This window comes from Blastomyces gilchristii (genome assembly GCF_000003855.2).
Source record: "Blastomyces gilchristii SLH14081 genomic scaffold supercont1.17, whole genome shotgun sequence".
NCBI classification, from domain to species: domain Eukaryota; kingdom Fungi; phylum Ascomycota; class Eurotiomycetes; order Onygenales; family Ajellomycetaceae; genus Blastomyces; species Blastomyces gilchristii.
In genome coordinates, this window is record NW_003101666.1 from 1,262,821 (window position 1) to 1,284,768 (window position 21,948).

Here is a 21,948-nt window from a genome sequence, read left to right on the forward strand (position 1 = left end):
TAATTCTTTGTAAGAATATTGTATAAAACTCAGAGAAAAACACCTTACTTTTTCAAGAGAAGTAAAAAACTATTTCTAAGATCTTTTTTTTTTGCATTAACTGCTACAGAAGAATGAGATAGAGACTGCTAAGATATGCACTACTGTATACTCTCTATCAAGACTTTCTCTCTTCAGAGTCTTGATATTATAGAGAATATAAGTCTGTTTCTATATAATAATATAAATATTGCCAGCAGGATGTAGAGGAACTGGTTATTTATATCTCAAAATAGAAGACTTTGTCAATGATTATATCAATATAGAGTTAATTCTCAAATTCAATAGAAACCTAGTGTTGCTGTTCTCAATTCCTTGCAGAATCTATTGAATATTGAGATATTAAAACTAGATTTAATATATCTCACTGTGCAGAGATCAAAGGCTCAGTCAGACCTTGAGATATACTGATTTTATAGTTGTTGTGTCTGCTGATTATGTATCAAGTACAGTTGCTGAGGTATCTTTTTGTACTTTTCTGTTGGGGATGGGCCAGATTGAGAGGGGTGATACGAGGGTGAGACTTGGTGTTGATGTCTAGATACACTGAAGACAGACCGTGGAGATTGCACTTCAGAAGTGTCTGTTGATTATGTGCTTGATATTATCGCTGAGGTATCTTTTTGTATTTTTCTGCCGGGGATGGGCCAGATTGAGAAGGGCGGTACGAGGGTGGGACTTGGCGTTGGTGTTTTGGAACATCAAAGATGGACAGGGTTTTCGCGGAGGTCGCTTCTCAGATATCTCCACAACTACAGATTGGGGATCTTCCAAAATCGAGAAGATTGGCGCATATGGCTAGGTCTCTTCACCTTACAATTTGTATGGCAATTTGGCCCGGGGTTGTGGTGTGGTATGGGAGAATGGGGGATAATCCCACACAGGAGTTTCAAACAACGTCTGGTTCACGTTTGGCTGGATAACTCCACCACCACACGGGGTATGCGGTCGGCGATGGGGTCAAAATGCTCTTATGATCGAGGGCTTTTCGATGGATCTATCGGCGGGTTCTTATTCGAAAAATCGAGCGAGTTCGTGGTGGAGCGGTTGACAGACTCTGGCTTTTTGACTGTCTGAATAAAAACACTTCATAGATAAATAAGAATACTTATAGTCTATAAGAATAAAAGCTATTATAGAAAAAGAGAAAAGAAGATAAGATTCTACAGATAGATTTAGAATATTTATACTACTCTAGAGAGATTTATTTACACTATAAGTGTCACGCTCCTGGCCGCGCCAAGGCCCCGCTGCGGTTTCACACGGCCCATCGCTTCCATGCGGATGATTTCATTCATCCCGCAGGCTGTCTGAACCGGTTTCCAATCACTCTATGACATCATTCAGATATATCATAGAAAGATCTGATTGATGAATATGAGAACCTCACTTCTATACAAGATCAGCAGATTACTCTTTCTTGACAGTGAGACACTGCTGAGATATCACTTCAGCTATTCTTGCTCATGAAATGAGAGAAGAGTATCTACTTATTATCTATATAGAATAGCTAGATACTGGCTTCTTATTAAAGAAGTCACTGATTCATTTTTCTCTGACTGAAATATATACAAGAGTTACTGTGTATCTTATACAATCTTCTTAGTATACTAAGTATTATATCTGTGATATTCTTGTAATAACTCTGTAGTCTACAAGCTCACTATTTAAGTAAGATAGTTAAGCTCATTTATATAGCTTCTTAAATAACTATTTCTATATAATATTATCAACTAGTCACTGCTTTAGTTCTATTATGTTACAATTTGAATTACTTAATCTGATTATAAGTTTGAATCAGTTAGACTCTAACAGACTGATATAACTTCATATACTCACACTGAGACTGACTCAATCTCACTGTCTGAGAGAAACTCTACATTATTCTCTAGAGTATATATATCTCTATCTCAGCAGAAATCTGAGAGTTCTGAACTCACTGCACATTTTGATATAAGCTCTTTTAATTACTCTGTCACTGTCACAGCTTCTACACATCTACATCTATTATAAAGATAGAGAGATTAAGATCAGAAATTCTTCAAGATATAAGAAAAATATCTTATCTGAATTTCACAGCTTTATCTGTACTCTTGAATGAAAATTCCACCTTAATCTGAGTTAGTATAATACTTATAAGATATGAGTAATATACACTGTCAATCTCCTTGAAGACATCTCTGCAACTACTTGAGCTATTAAGAAGAGAGAGCTTGAGTGTATTAATACTATTATAACTTAGAAAGAATTCAAGAACTTTCTACTAAATTAAATCAAAGATCACTGCAACTGCAGCTTCACAGCAGTACAGTAGTTCAACTTATTATATTAATAAGATAATAAGAATTCTTTCAATTTCAATATAAGATTTAAAGAATATTGAGAGAAATTAACTTTTGATTTGAATCAATTAAAAATATAGCTTTATCTTACAAAGCTGACTCATAAGATGCAGATAATAATATCACAGTATCAGAGTTTATTAATTAATTATACTGAGCTTATCAATCTGACTTCTCAGATCTATTTAAATAATTAATTCTTTAAGAAAAAGATTAATAAGATATCTTCTAAGTAATCAATGATAAGATCTAAACAGTACTGTGATAGCTTCAGTGTAGAGAAAGTAAAGAAGAATTTTAAGTATTCTAATTCTTCACTCACTGTAAAGAAATATTAAAAAGATTTGATAAAGATCTCTATTTCAACTGCAGAGCTGATAATCACTATATCAGTGATTATAAAAAGCTGAAGAAGAGAAGAAACTGAGAAGATATCTTCTTAAAATTAACTTCTCTTCTGATAAACATATTCATGAAAGATAAAGAAGAGAAAGAAATGAAGAATTAATAATTCTTATATCTCTGAGTTCATGTTATAATTACAATGTATATCTTAAATAAGAAGATATTAGTGAGATATCTACTTAACTTCAGAGTAGATATTAACTTCATATTCTATTTCTTTTCTTTAATAAAGAATTGAAAGAAGATAGATCTGTCAGATTATATAAAATTTATCAATGAAATGAAATATCACTGTTTTGATATAATTTAAGCAAAGTATATGATCACAGACTTAGAAGAAATCTTTAAGAAGAGTAGTCTACTTCTTTATACAGTTAACATCATAGATGAGAATATCATTCTAGATATTCTGTAATTGAGAGAAAACAATTCTCTCATTAACTGAGTTACTCAGATATAACAGTACTGTCTCACTAATAAAGAGACAGTGATAGAGAAATCTGAAGAGTTTCATTAAAAGAATCTTGAGAAAAAGATAAAGTTAATATACTGTGTAGTAGATAATTGAAACTTGAGAATAGATAAAGAAGTTATCACTCTTACTACAAGATTAGTAGCAGTATTCATCATTGAAGACAGATATATATAATATCTCTTTACAGATTATAAGAATATCTTTTTGAAAAGAGAAGTAGTGAAGTTTTCTGACACTAAGATATAATATAAGATTCATCTTGAAGACAGTGTAACAGTACTGTACAGATCTCTTTATAACTTATCTATAAAGAAATTGAATATTCTGTGTAAATATCTTGAAGAAGTGCAATCAAAGAACTGAATATACTTATCAAAGAGTTCAGTAGAGACATCTATACTCTTTATACTTAAGAAGAATGATAGACTATGTCTATGCATAGACTACAGAGGTCTTAATAAGATGATAATTAAGAATTACTATTCATTATCATTGATTGATGAGATAATTAATCAATTATCTGAAGTAAAGATATTCTCAGAGATTGATATACAGAATGTCTATCATAGAATCAGAGTTAATAAAGATAATATTTGAAAAACAGCTTTTTATACTAAGTATAGTAATTTTAAATATCTTATTTTATCTTTTGATCTTTGTAATGCTTCAGTCATCTTCCAGATCTATATAAATGAGACACTGTGAGATCTTGTTAATATCTCCTGTATAGTATATCTGAATGACATTCTAATCTTCTTAAAATCAGAGAAAGAACATGATACTCATATTTAAGAAGTGTTAAGTCACTTAAGACAGTATCAACTCTATACAAACACTGAAAAATGCTTGTTCTACATGCAGGAGATTGATTTCTTAGATTATATTATTAAGATGAATAGCATTTCAATGAATAGAAGCTGAGTCTCTGTTATTGAGAACTGATCAGTATCACAGACATATTATAAGATGCAGATATTTCTAGAATTTGTAAATTTCTACAGATAATTCATCTATATATATTCATGAATTACTGCCTCTCTTACAGATCTGTTAAAGAGAAGTGTGAAAGATAGAAAAATAAGATTATTTATTCTTACTCAAGATATTATACAGATATTTATAGAATTGAAACAAGCTTTTACAGATATTACAATACTGAATTACTTTAATCTTAACTTACTCAGTCAGTGTGAGACTGATGCATCTGAGAATAAGATCTGTGAAATCTTTTCACAGTTAACACTGAAGATCTTTCAATATTGAAAGAATCAGAGAATAATCATCTCTGAGAATACAGATAATGAATTATTTATAAGAGAAGACTTTTTTACAGAGTCTATAAAATATTATAAATGAAGATCAGTAATCTTCTTCTTTAAGAAGTTATCACTCACACAGAGAAGATATAATACTCATGATTAGAAGATATTAGTAATTATCAAATTCTTTAAGATCTAATAATATTATCTTTAGAGTAATAAATATTCAGTGCAGGTTCTCACTGATTATATAAATCTATATTACTTCTTAATAACAAAGAGCTTAACAGAATATCAAGTCAGATGAGTGAAGCTGCTTTTAAAGTATGATTTCTATATCTAATATCACTCAGATCAGCTTAACTCTGCTAACACACTGTCTAGACAGCTCAATTATAATATTATTAATACAGAGAAGAATTTTATAACAGAATCTCTACTATCACTGCAGAAGAAGCTGACTACAGAAGATTAAAGTTCTTTAAAACTCAGAAACAGCACTGATAAGACAGCTGTATAACTCAGTATAGAAGATAAAAGAAAACTCAGATTCTCACAGAGAACTGATACTGAAGATCATGAGCTTCTCATATTATATCTTATAATTATTGAATTAATAAAGAATGAAACAGTCTACAATCTTCTAATCTGACTACTTTTAAAATTTATTGATAAGTTATAGAAGAAGAATATCTCTACTATAGCTTGAATTCAGAAGTTGAAGAAGAAAGAATTCAGTTTAAACTTGAAAGAGACAGACTCTGAGTGAGACAGTACTGCTAAGAAATCAAGTTATTAATAACTAGAAGACTATGAACTTCTACTGTTAAATAATTCAGTCTTTATTTCTCATAGCAGAGTGATGTGTTAGAAGTTATTAAGAATTCATTATAATGATTTTCATACAGAATACTTTGAGTTAGAGAAGACTGAGACACTTCTAAAATATAAATATATTTAAAACAAGCTGCAGATAGATGTCAAAGAGTATATTAAGACTTATAATATCTATCAAAGAATAAAGATCTCATAGTATAAGTAATACAGTAAGTTAATATCACTGTTTATTTTAAAGAGTTTATGACAGAATCTATTAATAAATTTCATAGTTAATCTACTAAAGTTGATAAGAGTCAAAGAATATGACTGAATTTTGATTATTATTAACTATTTTATGAAGATAACTAAATATATCTCTACTTATAAAAAGATTAAAGCCTCTGAATTGACTGATCTATTTTTAGATATTATTATTTATAATTATAATACTCTGAAATTGTTAATAACAGATTGAGAATCTCTTTTTATTAGCAAATACTGATCAGCTTTTTACTATTATCTTATAATAAGACATCTTCTCAGTACTGTATTTCATTCACAGATAGATAATCAGACTGAATATCAGAATCAGATACTAGAACAGTATCTTTAAGTATTCTATTTATATTATTAGAATAATTGACTCAAATATCTTCTAACTGCTGAATTCATATATAATAATATAAAGAATGTAATCTTAAAGATATCTTTTTTCTATGCTTATTATAAATATAATTCTTCATTACTCAGTGACATTATGAATGATATTTTAAAAAGAGAAATAGACAGTTAGAATATTAAATAGATACAGAGAATAGAGTATTTCTCAGTATCAGAAGTAAAAGTAAGATTGAAACTTTTGAATAAAATTTATAAGAAGATGATGAAAAGTATTTATCATACTCAGAAGTAATAGATAAAATACTATAATTAAAAATATCTTTCAATGAAGTTCTTGATAGAGAATCAAGTACTACTTTCAGCAAAGAATATCAAGATAATAAGACTGTGTAAGAAGCTTAATAAGCAGTGACTAGATTCTTTCTCAGTAATAAGAGTGATGAATAAACAGATATATAAGTTAAAATTACTTACAGAATTGAAATCAATTCATTCTATTTTTCACATTTTCTATTTAAAGCTCTATAAGTAATATCTCAGAACAGAGCTGTCTTAGTCAGATAATATTGAGATTGAAAATGATACTGAATATCTTATGAAGAAAATATTGAATAAATAAATATATTATAATAAGCTTTAATATCTTATTAAATAAGAAGATTATTTATTATCAGAGAATTTATAAGAACTGCTTAAATATTTGAAAAATACTGAGAAAGAGATTGTAAGCTATAAGATAACTAGTAGAGACTGCTCTATTATATACTGAAGATATTAAATAAGAAATACTGCTTAAGACTTCTTATTTTTTCTCAAAGAATTTTTTTAGAGATAATCTTATAATGATGAGTCAGTGTCTTATAAGCTTTATAGCACTCTTCTTCTATTTTCTCTTAAAGAGTTTTTTAGAAGTTTAATAAGACTATATAAGTATAAAATTTCTGAAGCAGTTAATAAGAAAAGAAAGAAATATTTGAAATTAATAAAGATTAATATTATCAATCTACAGATTACTGCTATTCTAATAGAATTACAGTCTACTGAAAAAGTAAAAAAGAAGAATCAGAGTCTATTTATTAATAATCATACTTTTATTAAACTTATTCTTCATTATTAAAGTCTTTAGTACTGATATCTTTATCTGCTGAGAAGTTAGTACTACAGTACTATAGAAGAGTATACTGTAGAAGAGTATAAAAGATACTTAAAGTATTAATTTATCAATTTATGAAGTATCTCAGTTATCTACTTTAATTAAAGTGAGATTCTCTTCAATCAGTGATTAATCTCTATGATATCTTTAATAACAGTACTAACTAATCTCTTCTTGAGATTAGTTATTCTGAGATGTTTTTTCATCTCAGAGATTTACATTTTCATCTTCTTTTATAGATGAGTAAGAGAGATCTTCTCAGTCTTAACAGAATCTATCAATACTTAAAGCTCTGAGATTCTCACTCTGTACTGCTTAGGCATCTGAGCTTCTTGTCAGAGCTGATATAACATCTTCTTATAGAGTAGATAATACTTACAGAGAGATAGAAGTTATTATTATAAGTATAACAGAAATAACAGAAGTGAAAGAAGAGATAGATATATAAGATTCTCTTCTTCTTCAGCTGCTTAGCACAGTATAGATAAGTAGTAATATCAGTCAGAGACTGCACTGAAGCCTTCTCACAGAGAGAAGACAAAGAAACTGCAGAACTCTGCAGACTCAACTCAGCAGTATTTCAAGCAGAGCTCAGATGTATCACAGAAGAGAAACTATGAATTAAGCTTCTCAGAGTCACTGTTCCTGAAATCAAGCTCTCTCCAGATTTCTCTTCAAATGATCACACAGGGTCATATGTCACTGTGTTAATTGAGAAGAAGAGGCAGTGTTGCAACAGTGATGAGAGAGGCAGGAGATGAACTAGATGCAGATGAATCAGCTGGCAGAAGGAATAACATCTCACTGCAAGACACAGCTACAATCACTGCAGCTGCAAGAGATACAGAAGAGAGAGAAGATGTGGCAATGAGAGTGATGCTCTCATAACTCATTAATGCCATCATCTCTGCCTTCAACCTGGCTTTCTTGACAGTTATAGAGGCTGCAGCTGCATCATGAGAATGTTTATTACTCACTAAAAAATGTCAAAATAAGCCTCTTATTATCTCTCAAGAATGATGCTCTCATGCACTTACTATTACAGATGAGAGAGAAGAAAGAAAAATATATCATAAGAGAGAGAAAATCTTTTCAAAAAATCCTGTCACTACTGTTAGCTTTATCTCTAAAATATATCACTTTTACAGAGAATTTCATATATAGAATGAAATATGATGAGAGATCTGCAAGTTACTTATTAACTATGTTTTTCACATCTTAAATCAATATATAAGAAACTCACTTATCATATATTTGATTTGAATGAAGATGAGAAAAGAAAGATCTATATAGTTAGCAGAAAAACTCATCTACTTCTTTGTATTATATACAGTATATATACTGTCAATCAGTTGATAACTGTTACTATATAATAAAGATAACTTCTAATCTGATAATCTTAAGAGTATCAGAACTATGCTCTCAAAGAGAAGAGTATTATCATACTTATGATTATATCAAGACTCTGCTGCAGTTTCACACAGCTCATCACTTTCATACAGATGATTTCATTCATTTCACAGATTATCTGAACTGATTTTCAACTACTCTATGATATCATTTAAATATATTATAGAAAGATTTAATTGATAAATATGAGAATTCTACTTCTATATGAGATCAGCAGATTACTCTTTCTTAATAGTAAGATACTGCTGAGATATCACTTCAGCTATTCTCACTCATGAAATGAGAGAAGAGTATTCACTTATTATCTATATAGAATAGCTAGATGCTGGCTTCTTATCAAAGAAGTCAGTGATTCATTTTTCTCTGACTGAAATATATATAAGAGTTACTACATGTCTCATACAATCTTCTTAGTATACTAAGTATTATATCTGTGATATTCTTGCAATAACTCTGTAGTCTATGAGCTTGCTATTCAAGCAAGATAGTTAAGCTCACTCATACAGCTTTCTAAACAACTATCTCTACATAATATCACTGACTAGTCATCACTTCAGTTCTATCACATTATAATAAGTAATCTTATAAAATAGTTAGATTACTTTAGTAAATAAGAGTAATTATAAATCATGAGTCTGAATCTTTCTATATAACTATAAAAGTAATTGTAGATTATAGATATCTTAATTCTATAATTCTACAGAGTTAATAAAAAAATGAAAAATTTCTTACAACTTTACAGTGTCAAAGAATAATAATTTATAAGAATAAGTGAAAGATTAACTTATAAATACTTCTCTTTAATAAGAGTGATCTTATAGAAAGTAATTTATCTGCAGAATAAATCTGTATAATAATTATATAAGAATTATACAGAAATAATTAAGAGTTAACTGAAACTCTTCTGTATAAAAGATATGAGATAAATCTATATAATAGTCAGAGAAAGATCTATAAATTATAAAGAATCTTACAGAATAAGAAACTGAGTAATAGACTCTTTTCTCTTTATAGTAATAAGATATTTTTTCTCACTAAGACTTTTTATAGATGTAAAGAGTTTTTAGTAAATATCACTGCAGTGCTGAGTCTGATTCTATGAAATTACTCAGTGAAAGACTTCACAGATAAAGTCTTAGAGAGAGAGAGATATATAAGAAATCTCACTTCTCACAGATTCTTTATCTCTATTTCTATCTCTTGTGTAATTAATAGAGTTAGCAGCTCTTGACTATATATAACTATATAGACTGAAGTTTGTGAATACTATTTATAACTCAGCTTGAATGCTATTATACATTTAATCTCTACATTTTATCTTTCTATCATGAATACTTCTAGTAGTTAACAGTACATATCACGCCAAGCTGCAAACACCTGAATAATCGCCTGCGAGCACTTATTCTTACAGTTTTGAACAACGTCTGGTTCACGTTTGGCTGAATAGCTTCATCATCACACGGGGTATGCGGTCAGCGATAGGGTCAAAATGCTCGTATGATTGAGAGCTTTTCGATGAATCTATTGGCGGGTTCTTATTCGAAGAATCGAGCGAGTTCGTGATGGAGCGGTTGATGGCTTTTATATAGCTTAAGAGTATACAGAACAGCAGTAGAAGATATTACACTTATATATCTGCATCAAACAATAATAACAATGCAGATATTACGAATTGAGTAGACTTAAATATCTATACACAGAGAAGAGTTTTCACTATCTAAACAGGCTTCTAAGTCTCTGAAATTGCTTCTGAAGAAGTTGTCAATCAACATCAATGAGAGATGTGTATCAATTGTAATTAATCAGAACATATTACTTTCAACTGCTAATCAGCCTACATATCTTCTCACTCAAGAGAAAGATCAGTGTCTTCTTACTCAAAGATTGAATCAGTACCTGTTCACATCAATTATATTACATTAGAGAAAGATTTGAAAGATAGCTATGAGAATGCTCTGATAAAACAGGGAAAAGATTAGCTTCTAATCAAACTCACAAGCAGAAGCTTGAACAGGTCAGACAATAATAATTTGAAGAGAAAATAATAATGAATGCAATTCTTATATCTACTGTAATAGATAATATATATAATATGAAAGTTATAATAGACAGCAGTCTATATCACTATACAATAATTAAATCTTCAGTTGTAAGATATTATAATCTTCAGTGTATCTTCTTACAGAAACTCTGACTTCTTACAGAATTTAATAGCTTAAAGAATGTTTGCACTCATTATATAATAAAATTAAATATAGATGTCAGAGAATATTAATATGAAGATACTTATATATATAAGATCAATAATCTTAACTATAATCTTATATTAGAACTTATCTGACTATCTGAATAAGACATCTTATTGAATACTTGAAACAGGAGTTTGATATTCTCTAATAATGATCAAATTCATGAAGAGAATATTCACAAGACTATGAATCTTACACAGATCTCTGTTAATACATATAAAATGCTTTAAAAGAGCTTCTAACAAAGTCACTGATAGTAGAATCATGTAATAATCTACTCTGTCAGTCTGACTGATATTAAAAAAGCTCTAGAAAAAGTATTCTGTGTTATAATAACAGATTCTTATATAAAACTCTCTCAATAATATCATGAACATCTGGATATCTTCTGACAAGATAATGTTATAAACCTATCTCTCTTATGATGTTCAGAAGTAGATCACAGTATCAGACTGAAAAAGAAGAATGATAAGAATTCTGAATCACTGTGAGACTCTCTTTATAATATATTCTGAGATGAACTTCTTCTTCTTCAAAAGACACTTAATGATCTGTTAAATAAAGAATTTATATGTGTTAGTAATTCTTCTACAGCAGCTTCTATTCTCTTTGCAAAGAAATCAGACAGAGAACTCTGATTCTATGTAAACTATTAAGAACTGAACAGATTGATAAAGAAGAATTATTACTCTTTATCTCTTATCAATGAAACTCTGATATATATCAGATAAGCGTAATAATTTATAAAGCTAGATATTATCACTGTCTTTCATAAAATTCATATCACTGAAGAGGATAAGTAACTTACAGCATTCTGAACATAATATAGTCTCCTTAAATAAGTAGTCACATCTTTTGAATTGATCAATACTCTCAGTACATTTTAGAAGTATATTAACTAAGCACTTCAAGATTTTCTTAATAAGTTTATATCTACTTATCTCAATGACATTCTCATCTTTACTAATGAGTTTAGAAAAGAATATCAAGAATATGTATAAAGAGTATTATAATAATTACAGGAAGCAGAACTATTAATAGATATAGACAAGTGTGATTTTGAAGACAAGAGTATAAAATATCTAGATTTTATCATAGAAGCTGATAAGAAAATTTAAATGAATTCTGAGAAGATCTCTATTCTTGAATGAAAAGCTCTGTACACTGTGAAAGATGTATAAAGCTTCATTAGATTTACTAACTTCTATCAGTAATTTATATAAAACTTCTCAGATATCATGAGATCACTTACAGAACTTACTAAGAAGAACTCATTATTTCAATGATCAGCAGATACTGTAGCTATATTTATATAAATAAAGAAGATATTCATTAATACTTTTCTACTAATAATATTTAACTCTGACTGTGAAACAGTTATTGAAGCTTACTTCTCTGACTATATTATAGACAAAGCTATATTATAATACAATAATGAAAATGTCTTATAATTATGCATTTTCATGTCTAAGAAACTGAGTCTCACTGAATGTAATTACAAGATCTATAATAAGAAACTTCTTATAATTATACACTGTCTAGAAGAATAAGACTCTGAACTTCAAAGTATCTTCAAATTTGAGATAATTACAGATTATAAGAATCTCAAGTATTTCATAATCATCTGTAAGCTTACTGAGCCCCGGTGGCCGAATGGTTAATGCGGCCACCTGGTAGCGCCTTGGTGTGGGAAATCAAGACATGTGGGTTCGAAACCTGCAGGGAATACATTAAATCCAGAACTCAAGCACCCCAGGTTTCTAATAAATACAGAGGTGTACAAATCGCTTCAACAAATTACTTTATGTTCCTGAGATGAGAAGTTATTATCGCATGTATTTAATTGTCACTTCTTTGTATTTTCTATGTTCTTGTTATCTTGACATAGTCTCAACAACTGTATTTCCTCCTGTATAATCAACACTTGGCCTGTATTTAACATCATGCAAGGACTCATCATAAGCTCCGCTTGCATATGAGTATAATGGAAGAATAATAATAATAATAATATCAGCTTACTGAATGATAGATGCAATAATCTGAGCTATTAAGCTGTTTTCATTTCATAATACACTATCACTCTGACAGTCAGAACTCAATGATAGATACTCTCTTATAATAAGAGTAAGATATATCTTTTAATATAACAGACAACTGCTGAATGAATCAAGAGTATCAGCTCTTAAATTAAAAATATTAATTAAATCTAATAAAATAATCTATAATACTATACATACTTCTCTGATTAGAACATCTTCTTTATCTGAATCTATACTGAATGAATTGTGATATATAACAGCTTAAACTGATGAACTTCTTCAAGTACTCATTAAAGCAGTATGTTAAGAAGCACTCTGATTCTTTCTAGAACTATGTATAAGAACTAACATCTCAGAATACTTAATCAACAATAATAACACTCAGTGATTTTAGAAATAATACTAAGTTTCTTACTCTGAACTCTTACACACTCAGATAATACAAGAGATATATAATTCTTATATAATCAGTCATTCAGATTATGAACAACTGTATTAAATACTCTTTTAAGAGTTCTACTGATCTGAGATATTAAACAGTATCAGATATTTTATCTTAAACTATAATTATTATTCTTCTATTATCTTATAAAAGAACTGTAGAAAAGATCTACTGAAGTCACTTAATATCTCTGATAGAATCTGATAAGATGTAGTAATTAACTTTACTATTAATCTCTCTGAAAGTAAGAGTTGTAAGAATGTTCTGATTATCATTAACTGATCAAGTAAAGATGTAATATTAAAATATTATAATAAGATGAATACTGAATAAGTTACTAAAGTCTTTCTATAAAGTTCATTCTATCAGATATATAACTTACTGAGATCTATAGTATCTGATTAAGACTATTACTTTATAAGTACTCTCTGAACAAGAATCTGTTAAGTTCTCAAGATTACATACTATTTATTAACTATCTATTATTCTGAGGTCAATGATATATTAGAATAAATGATTTAGACTGTAAAGAACAATCTTTATAAGTTCTATAATTATTTATAAGATAATTGATATGATCTTCTTCTACATACAGAGATTACTATCAATGATTGAGATACTGTTTTAACAGATGTAAGCTCATTCTTTCTTATATATAATTATCACATGAAGATGTTAAATCTTCTAGAGATTATATATTTCACACTGAATCTCTGTAGTCTGATTCAGATTACTGATAATATAGTAATAAAGCTCTGAGATATCTGTAACTGAGCAGAAGCCTTCATAGCAAGTACTAAATAAGATTAAGAGAATTAAATCAATATTCACTGAGATCTCACTAAGTAATATAAGATAGAAGATCTGATATAATTGAATCTTAAGAATATATAAATTATATACTCATCTTATACACTAAATTATCATTATATTAAGTATAAAGTAATAGAAGTTCTTAATAGTTACAACTACTATCTTGATATATTATCAGAAATTCTTAATATCTTTCATATAAGCTTACTTTACTGCACTATCACTGATTCATTCTCTTCTTAACTGACTTCTGACTGACAGCTGTCAGAGATTGTAGAAGAAGATAATGAACTTAAGTAGAAAATTAAAAATATTCTTGATAAGAAATCTCACAGCTGTAGCTGATAATATCTTGTAAAATAGATTAGCTATAATTATCTGATCTGAACTCTGAGCTAGACTAGCCGGCGGAACTATGAATTTCACATTTGATTTCATTTGATCTGATCTCATACATTTCTTGACATGAGTGTCATCTAGACTGGCCGGCGGGATCATGAATTTCACATTTAGTCTCATTTAATCTAATCTCATACATTTCTTGACGTGAGTCTCATCAGAACCAAGTCTTAAAAAAATCTGAAAATGAATCATTTTTGAGAGAAATGATGTGAAAAATAATCAGATTTAATTCAAGAACAGTAAAATGAGAGTAATTTCTCAGAATAAACTGTGAAAGATAATCATTCTTTTAAAATCAAAATAAAACTAAGACTGAAGATTAAAATCAGTTCTATTCAGTTCATTCAGTGATTGCTTATATAATCAGAATTTGATAATGATTATTAATAATGCTCATGAAATAACTAAATACATTCTTGTATAAGTTATTTTTCACTTTCTCATGAAAACTATACTTCTCTGATATACTGTGATCAGAGATATTAAACTGTCTGATAATTTCATATTTTATAATCATAAGTTTCTTGATTATTTCTTCTTGTAATTGTTCTCAGTGATAGTGATAAATATCTCAGCTTGAGTTGAACTTTCACTTCATTCTCATCTCTGTTAATGAAATTATCAGAATATCATATATCATCAGTGCAACAGTTGAATATATACTCTTAACAATTTTTCATAACTTTAGAATTGATTTGATGTGTAAATTCATCAAATCATCTTGAAGATAGTAGTTAAATTCAGTTTTATAAGAATATAGTTTTGCCTGATTTTCAGTTATAATCAATATATATAAGTTCTGTTTCAAAGTTAGTATTGTAGTTCTATATGATATAAAGTGTTATTAAAGATTGTTACTTATTAGAGAATTGTATTTCACTGTCTTTATATCTTGAACATCTGCTCATTTAAATCTCTAATAGTTAGTATTGTAGTAGTCTCAGATTAATTTAATATACAAGTCTTATTTCTTCTCTGTTTAATCTTGAGAAGTGTAGATATTAACTCAATGAGAGAGATCTAGTAAAGCTACTATAGTATAGTACTCTGTAAAAGATTTTTCAGTTTTACTGTAGTAATATACCAGTTTATCTCTTATAGTAATAATAGTCTGTACTATAGCATTATCTCAGACTGAATTTCTTTTTAAATGATTTAACTGCTTCTTAAGATAAGTAAATAAACTGTTATACACTTATCAGACTGACTGTAGTATTGATATATAAGTGATTAAGACTGTCTTTATTATCTTATAAAACTGAAACAGTAAATCAATTACATATTTTAACTGAGTACACTTTATATCAGAAAGTTTTAATATCTGAATCTTTTCTCAATCAGAGTATTATACTCAATGATTAATCACTTGATACAATCAAAGAGTCTGAACAGTTATTTTATATATTGAACTTTATTATATTCTAATATTCTGTTCATATTCAGTGATGTGACTGATTTATTTATTTATTGAATATCATGAAAGTATTAATATTTATTTAGAGAAGATATAAATCATATTAACAGTGTTTCAAATCTATGATATTTAAATTATTAGTCAATCTATTCAAAATTAACAGTTGCATTATTAAAAAGTATTATTAAAAAATAATATTAAAAAGTGTTATTAAAAATATTATCTTTTACAAAGTGAATATAAAAGTGACTTAAGTAATCACTTTTATCTCATTCTCATCTCAAGAATCAGTTATCACATTATTTATTATCTCAATGTTAAGATTCTTTATCAGTGTTTATATTACAACTTAAATCACATGAGTAATACAGAGAATATGATCTTGTTTATCATTTCAGAAATACAAAGTTAATTTTTACTTCAAGCTCTTTATCATAGTATAGTTATTCACAGTATTATCAGTGATAATTGTAAGAAGACTGAGACTAATATCTTAATAATTATTTTTAATCACTGTTATTAATATCTCTGCTATATAATTCTCAGTATGACTACTGATTAATGATTCAAATTCAATTAATATCTCTTAATAAGTTCAGTTCTCATCAATGTGATAACATGTAACTTTTATAAATACAAGATTGTTTATACTAGTGTATACATTCACTGTGAGAGACACTCTTCAATAATTCTTCAACTCTGATTCTAGATATTGTATATTGACTTTATAGTGTATCTTAAGATTGAACTGAAGACATGATTGATATGAAATATGAAGATTTAAATTAAGTATTTGAAGAAGTGTTCAGAATTCAGAGTTTTTAATTGATTGAAGAGAAAGATTCAGAGATATACATGTATAAAGTAATTATTCACAGAAGTTATTAGATAAGAGTTATGAAATTAGACTACTAATATATAATTATTTTCACATAATTTTCTTCAAATTAGAAAGTTAGTATTATTAAAAATCATTATCTAATAGAGTAACTTATCAACTCAGTAGTAATTTTCTGATTATTTTTCTTTTAGTATCTGTATTCTGATAACTTCAGATATCAGAAAATTTCATCAGAGTCATGATTAGTTTATAGAAAATATTTCTGAATAAAGTTACAGTGATTATAGCAGAGAGATAACTCTTCAGTAATCTGTAATATAATCTATTAATAATTATTTCATAGTTCATCTTAATATTTATGTTAAGTTTTTTATAAATTTCATGATCTGAAATCAGATGTGAAGAATGAAGTGATTATTTATTATAATTGAAAGAGAGTATTCTGTATTAAATTATAAATAATATAGACTTTGTAATTCACAGTAATTTCTTAAAGAGTTTGTAAATCTTTAATAGAAGTGAAAGAAGTAAAAGAAGTGAATTCAGAAGATATAATAAAGATTTAAGAAAGATAATAATTTATTTTTAATAAAGATAATAACTGATCACTGATGTATGTAAGAAGAATTATTATAAGAGAAAATAATCTTCTTTCTTAGCTTAGTTATAATTTTAGTACTAATTGAGATTGAATATTATCAATATGTAAAAGTAAATAAACAATCTTGATTAATCTCTGTTATATTTCTTGAAATATATTAATATTATGAAAGAGAGTATTATCAAATTATATCATCAGATAATATCATTAAAAATATATTAATATTGTAAATATCAATGTTGAAAAAATGTTAATACTTATATATTATAGTGATTTATAAATCATGATTATTATTATTATTCTTCAATTATAGATGTATACAGTCAGAGACTATGACATCTACCTGAGAACTTTTAGTTCTCAGAGTTTTTCCTACATCTGTAAAGTTAATTATTATACATTCATCAATTTCAGATATATAAAATCAGAAAATTCCAGCTCAGAATACAAAAACTGTTTATAAATTGCAGTATCTTAACATCTTCTGATACTTTAAAATTATTTGACAATATCATGACAAAGAAAAAGAGAACACAGTCTTAAAGATAGACACATTAAATAGATAGATAGAAAGAAATTGAAAGAAAAAGATAAAGTAAAGAGAGATCTACAGAACAAGATCTGTGCAGTTTACATCTTAAGCTATATATATATTTTAACACTCTATATAACTGACTGCTGTCTCTGTTCTCTCAGGCCTGCTTCAGAGGTTATCATTCTCTTTAAAGAGCCGCCGCCCAGCTAGCTTCTGTAACTAGCTTACTCATAAGTGAGATTCTCACTAAGAATAACATCAGAGCTACTCAATTCTAGTTACGTCTCTAATTGTGACGGGCTGCGCCCGATCAATTATATAGACTATTCCATTACACTCCATAGATTCTTCCATTCCCGATCGCCGATCCTCGGCCGCTACGAACGCGCGTATATTCTTCCGCCCCGAAGCTCCACTGTGTACACCATCACATACACATATAAATATTCACCTTGATCACTGATTCTCACACTTTCTCTTTCTTTCCTTCTTTAACATTTTTATCTTTGTTATATAAGACCTATCAATATTATATCAATCTATTCAGTGTAGGCCTCTTACACTATAAAAATGTTCATTGTCTTCTCATTAGAAATGATTATTCATCAAGAGATATTCAAACATGTAACAACATGTAAGAAATAGAGAAACAGTCAAACAGTTAAGTGAACACTGAGTTCTTAGATAGAAGCTTGCTCACCAGTCACTCTGACTCTGTAACAAGATCTTATAAAGAGAATAAGATCTTATAAGAGAATATCAGTGAAAGATCTGAGAGTTCTGACACTCAGATGTATAAGAATATGATTACACTTCTTCAGATTTCACAGATATCTCACATCTGATAATTGATATAACCATGTCTAATAATAATATGAAACTCTCAAACACAAGCATAGATGTGATGTCACAGTAACTCTGAGCAATGTTGAAATTACAATAACAATAAATAGCTGATATACATGCAACTCAACAACTTCAATATAAAGAGATTCAACAATTAATTCATACAATTTCAATATCTACAGAATTGAATATAAAAGCACTGAAAGAATGCTTAAATGCTCTCACATATTTTAATACTTCTAATCTCACTCTCTACTCATCATGAAGAATGAAAATGCTTATGAAACTGAGTGTAGATGAAGATTTCATCAGTTTGTTAATCAATCAAGATTAATATATCAATGAACAATTGAAAGATTACATGAAACAGAAGTTCTATTTATGAATGAAAGCATGTGAATCAGTGTTATAAATGTCTAACAATATCATGAGATATCTTGATATTCTGTTCTGAGACACTGTCATGCAACAGAAAGCATTAGATTGATTACAGAGTATTTAACAGAGAAACACTTCTCTTATAACATTTATCTCTGACTTCAACATCAAGATTCTAGAAGTAGATAATCAATCTTGAGAGAATGAAATAAAGATTAGCATGCTCAAAAAGACATTGACTTTCAAACTCTTACAGACTCTTATAAGTGTAGATGAAGACCAGACTTATGAAGACTTCTGTACACAGCTCTGAACATTAAATGATCATCTTATCAAGCTTAAGAGTATACAGAACAGTGACAGAAGATGTTACATCTCAGTCACTTATACATCTGCATAGAAGAACAATGATGCAGAGGTCATGAACTGAATAGATTCAAATGTCTATGTATAAGCAAGAGTTTCTGTTGTTCAAACAGACTTCTGAGTCCCTGAGATCACTTTCTGAAGAAGTCACTAATTAATATCAACATAAAGTGTGTATCAACTGTAATTAATCAGAACATATTACTTTCAACTGCTGATCAATCTATGTGTCTTCATACTTGAGAGAAAGATCAGTGTCTGTCTGCATCAATCATGTTATATTAGAGAAAGATTCAGAGAATAACTATGAGAATGTCTCAGTGAAACAGAAAAAAGATTAGGTTCTGTTCAAATTTGTAAATAGAAGCTTGAAGAGATCAGATGATAATAATTTAAAGAGAAGATAATAATGAATACAATTCTTGTATCTACTGTGATTGATAATATATATAATATGAAAGTTATGATAGACAGTGATCTATATTACTATGCAATGATAAAATCTTCAGTTATAAGATATTATAATCTTCAGTGTATCTCTTTATCAAAATTCTGACTTCTCACAGAATTTAATGATCTGAAAGATGTTTGTATCTGTTACATAATAAAACTAAACATAGATGTGAGAGAATATCAATGTAAAGATGTCTATATATATAAAGTTAATAATCTCAATTATAATCTTATATTAGAACTTGACTGACTATCTGAATAAGGCATCTTACTGAATGCTTGAAACAGAAGCTTGATATTCTCTAATGATGTTAGAATTCATGAAGATGATATTCACAAGACTATAGATCTTACACAGATCTCTGTCAATACTTACAAAATACTCTGAAAAAGAAGTCATCATCAAAATCACTGATAGAGTCACTGACAAGTTCACTGATAGCAGAACTATATATCAATCTATTTCATCAGTCTGATCAATATCAAAAAAACTCTAGAAAAGTTATTCTGTGTTATAATAACAGATTCTTATACAACACTTTCTCAATAATATCATGAATATCTAGATATCTTCTGATAAGATAATATTATAAATATATCTCTCTTACAAGATTCTGAAGTGAATCACAGTATTAAGTTAGAGAAAAAGAATGATAAGAACTCTGAACTGTTATAAGGCCCTCTTTATAATATATTCTGAGATGAACTTCTTCTTCTTCAAAAGACACTCAATGATCTGTTGAATAAAGAATTCATATATATTAGTAACTCTTTCATCACAGTCTCTATTCTCTTTGCAAAGAAATCAGATAAAGAACTCTGATTCTGTGTGAACTACTGAGATCTGAACAGATTGATAAAGAAAGATTAATATTTCTTATCTCTCATCAATGAAACTCTAGCACAGATCAGATAAGCTCAATGATTTACAAAGCTAGATATCATTATCATATTTCATAAGATTCATATCACTGAAGAAGATGAATGACTTACAGTATTCTGAACATGTTATAATCTCTTTAAATGAATAGTCACACTCTTTGAGCTGACTAACACTCTCAGTATATTTCAGAAGTATATTAACTGAGTACTCTGAGATTTTCTTAATAAGTTTATATCTACTTATCTAGATAACATTCTCATCTTTACTGATAAATTCAGAAAAGAATATTAAGAACATGTGTAAAAGATATTACAATAGCTACAAGAAGCAGAACTATTGATAGATATTGATAAGTATGATTTTAAAGTCAAGAGTATTAAGTATCTGAGTTTTATTATAGAAGCTGATAAGGAGATTCAAATGAATTCTGAGAAAGTCTTCATCATTCTTGAATGAGAAGCTTCATATACTGTGAAAGATGTATAAAGCTTCATCAGATTTACTAACTTCTATCAGCAATTTATATAAAACTTCTCAGATATTATAAGATCACTTACAGACCTCACTAAGAAAGACTCAGTATTTCAATAATTAGTGAATGTTAAAGCTGTATTTATACAGATAAAGAAGATATTCATTAATATCTCTTTACTGATAATATTTAATTCTGATTATAAGACAGTTATTGAAGCTGATTTCTCTGACTATATAATAGAAGAAGTGATATTATAATATAATGATGAAGATGTTCTACAACTGTATATCTTCATATCTAAGAAACTAAGTCTCACTGAATGCAACTATAAGATCTATGATAAGAAACTTCTCACAATTATACACTGTTTAGAAGAATGAGACTCTGAACTCTAAAGTATCTCTGAATTTGAGATAGTCATAGATTATAAGAATCTTAAATACTTTATAACTATCTATAAACTTACTGAATAACAGATATAATAATCTGAGTTCTTAAGCTGTTTTCATTTTATAATACACTATCATTCTTATAGTCAGAACTCAATAACAGATGCCCTCTTATAATAAGAGCAGAATATATCATTCAATGTAATAGATACTCACTGAATGAACTGAGAGCATCAGCTCTTGAATCTGAAGATACTAGTTGATCAAGATGAAACAGCTTATAATACTATACATACTTC

General features: G+C 28.3%; 1 protein-coding gene across 1 annotated transcript; it reads left to right on the plus strand.

Moving 5' to 3' along the window:
* Nucleotides 1–624: 624 nt before the first annotated feature.
* BDBG_17567 (uncharacterized protein) lies at nt 625–1,116 on the plus strand (the record flags this gene model as incomplete). Its single annotated transcript, XM_031725256.1, has 1 exon — nt 625–1,116. The coding sequence occupies exon 1, from the start codon at nt 682–684 to the stop codon at nt 1,114–1,116; it is 435 nt and encodes a 144-aa protein (XP_031580012.1). The 5' UTR covers nt 625–681.
* Nucleotides 1,117–21,948: the final 20,832 nt, after the last annotated feature.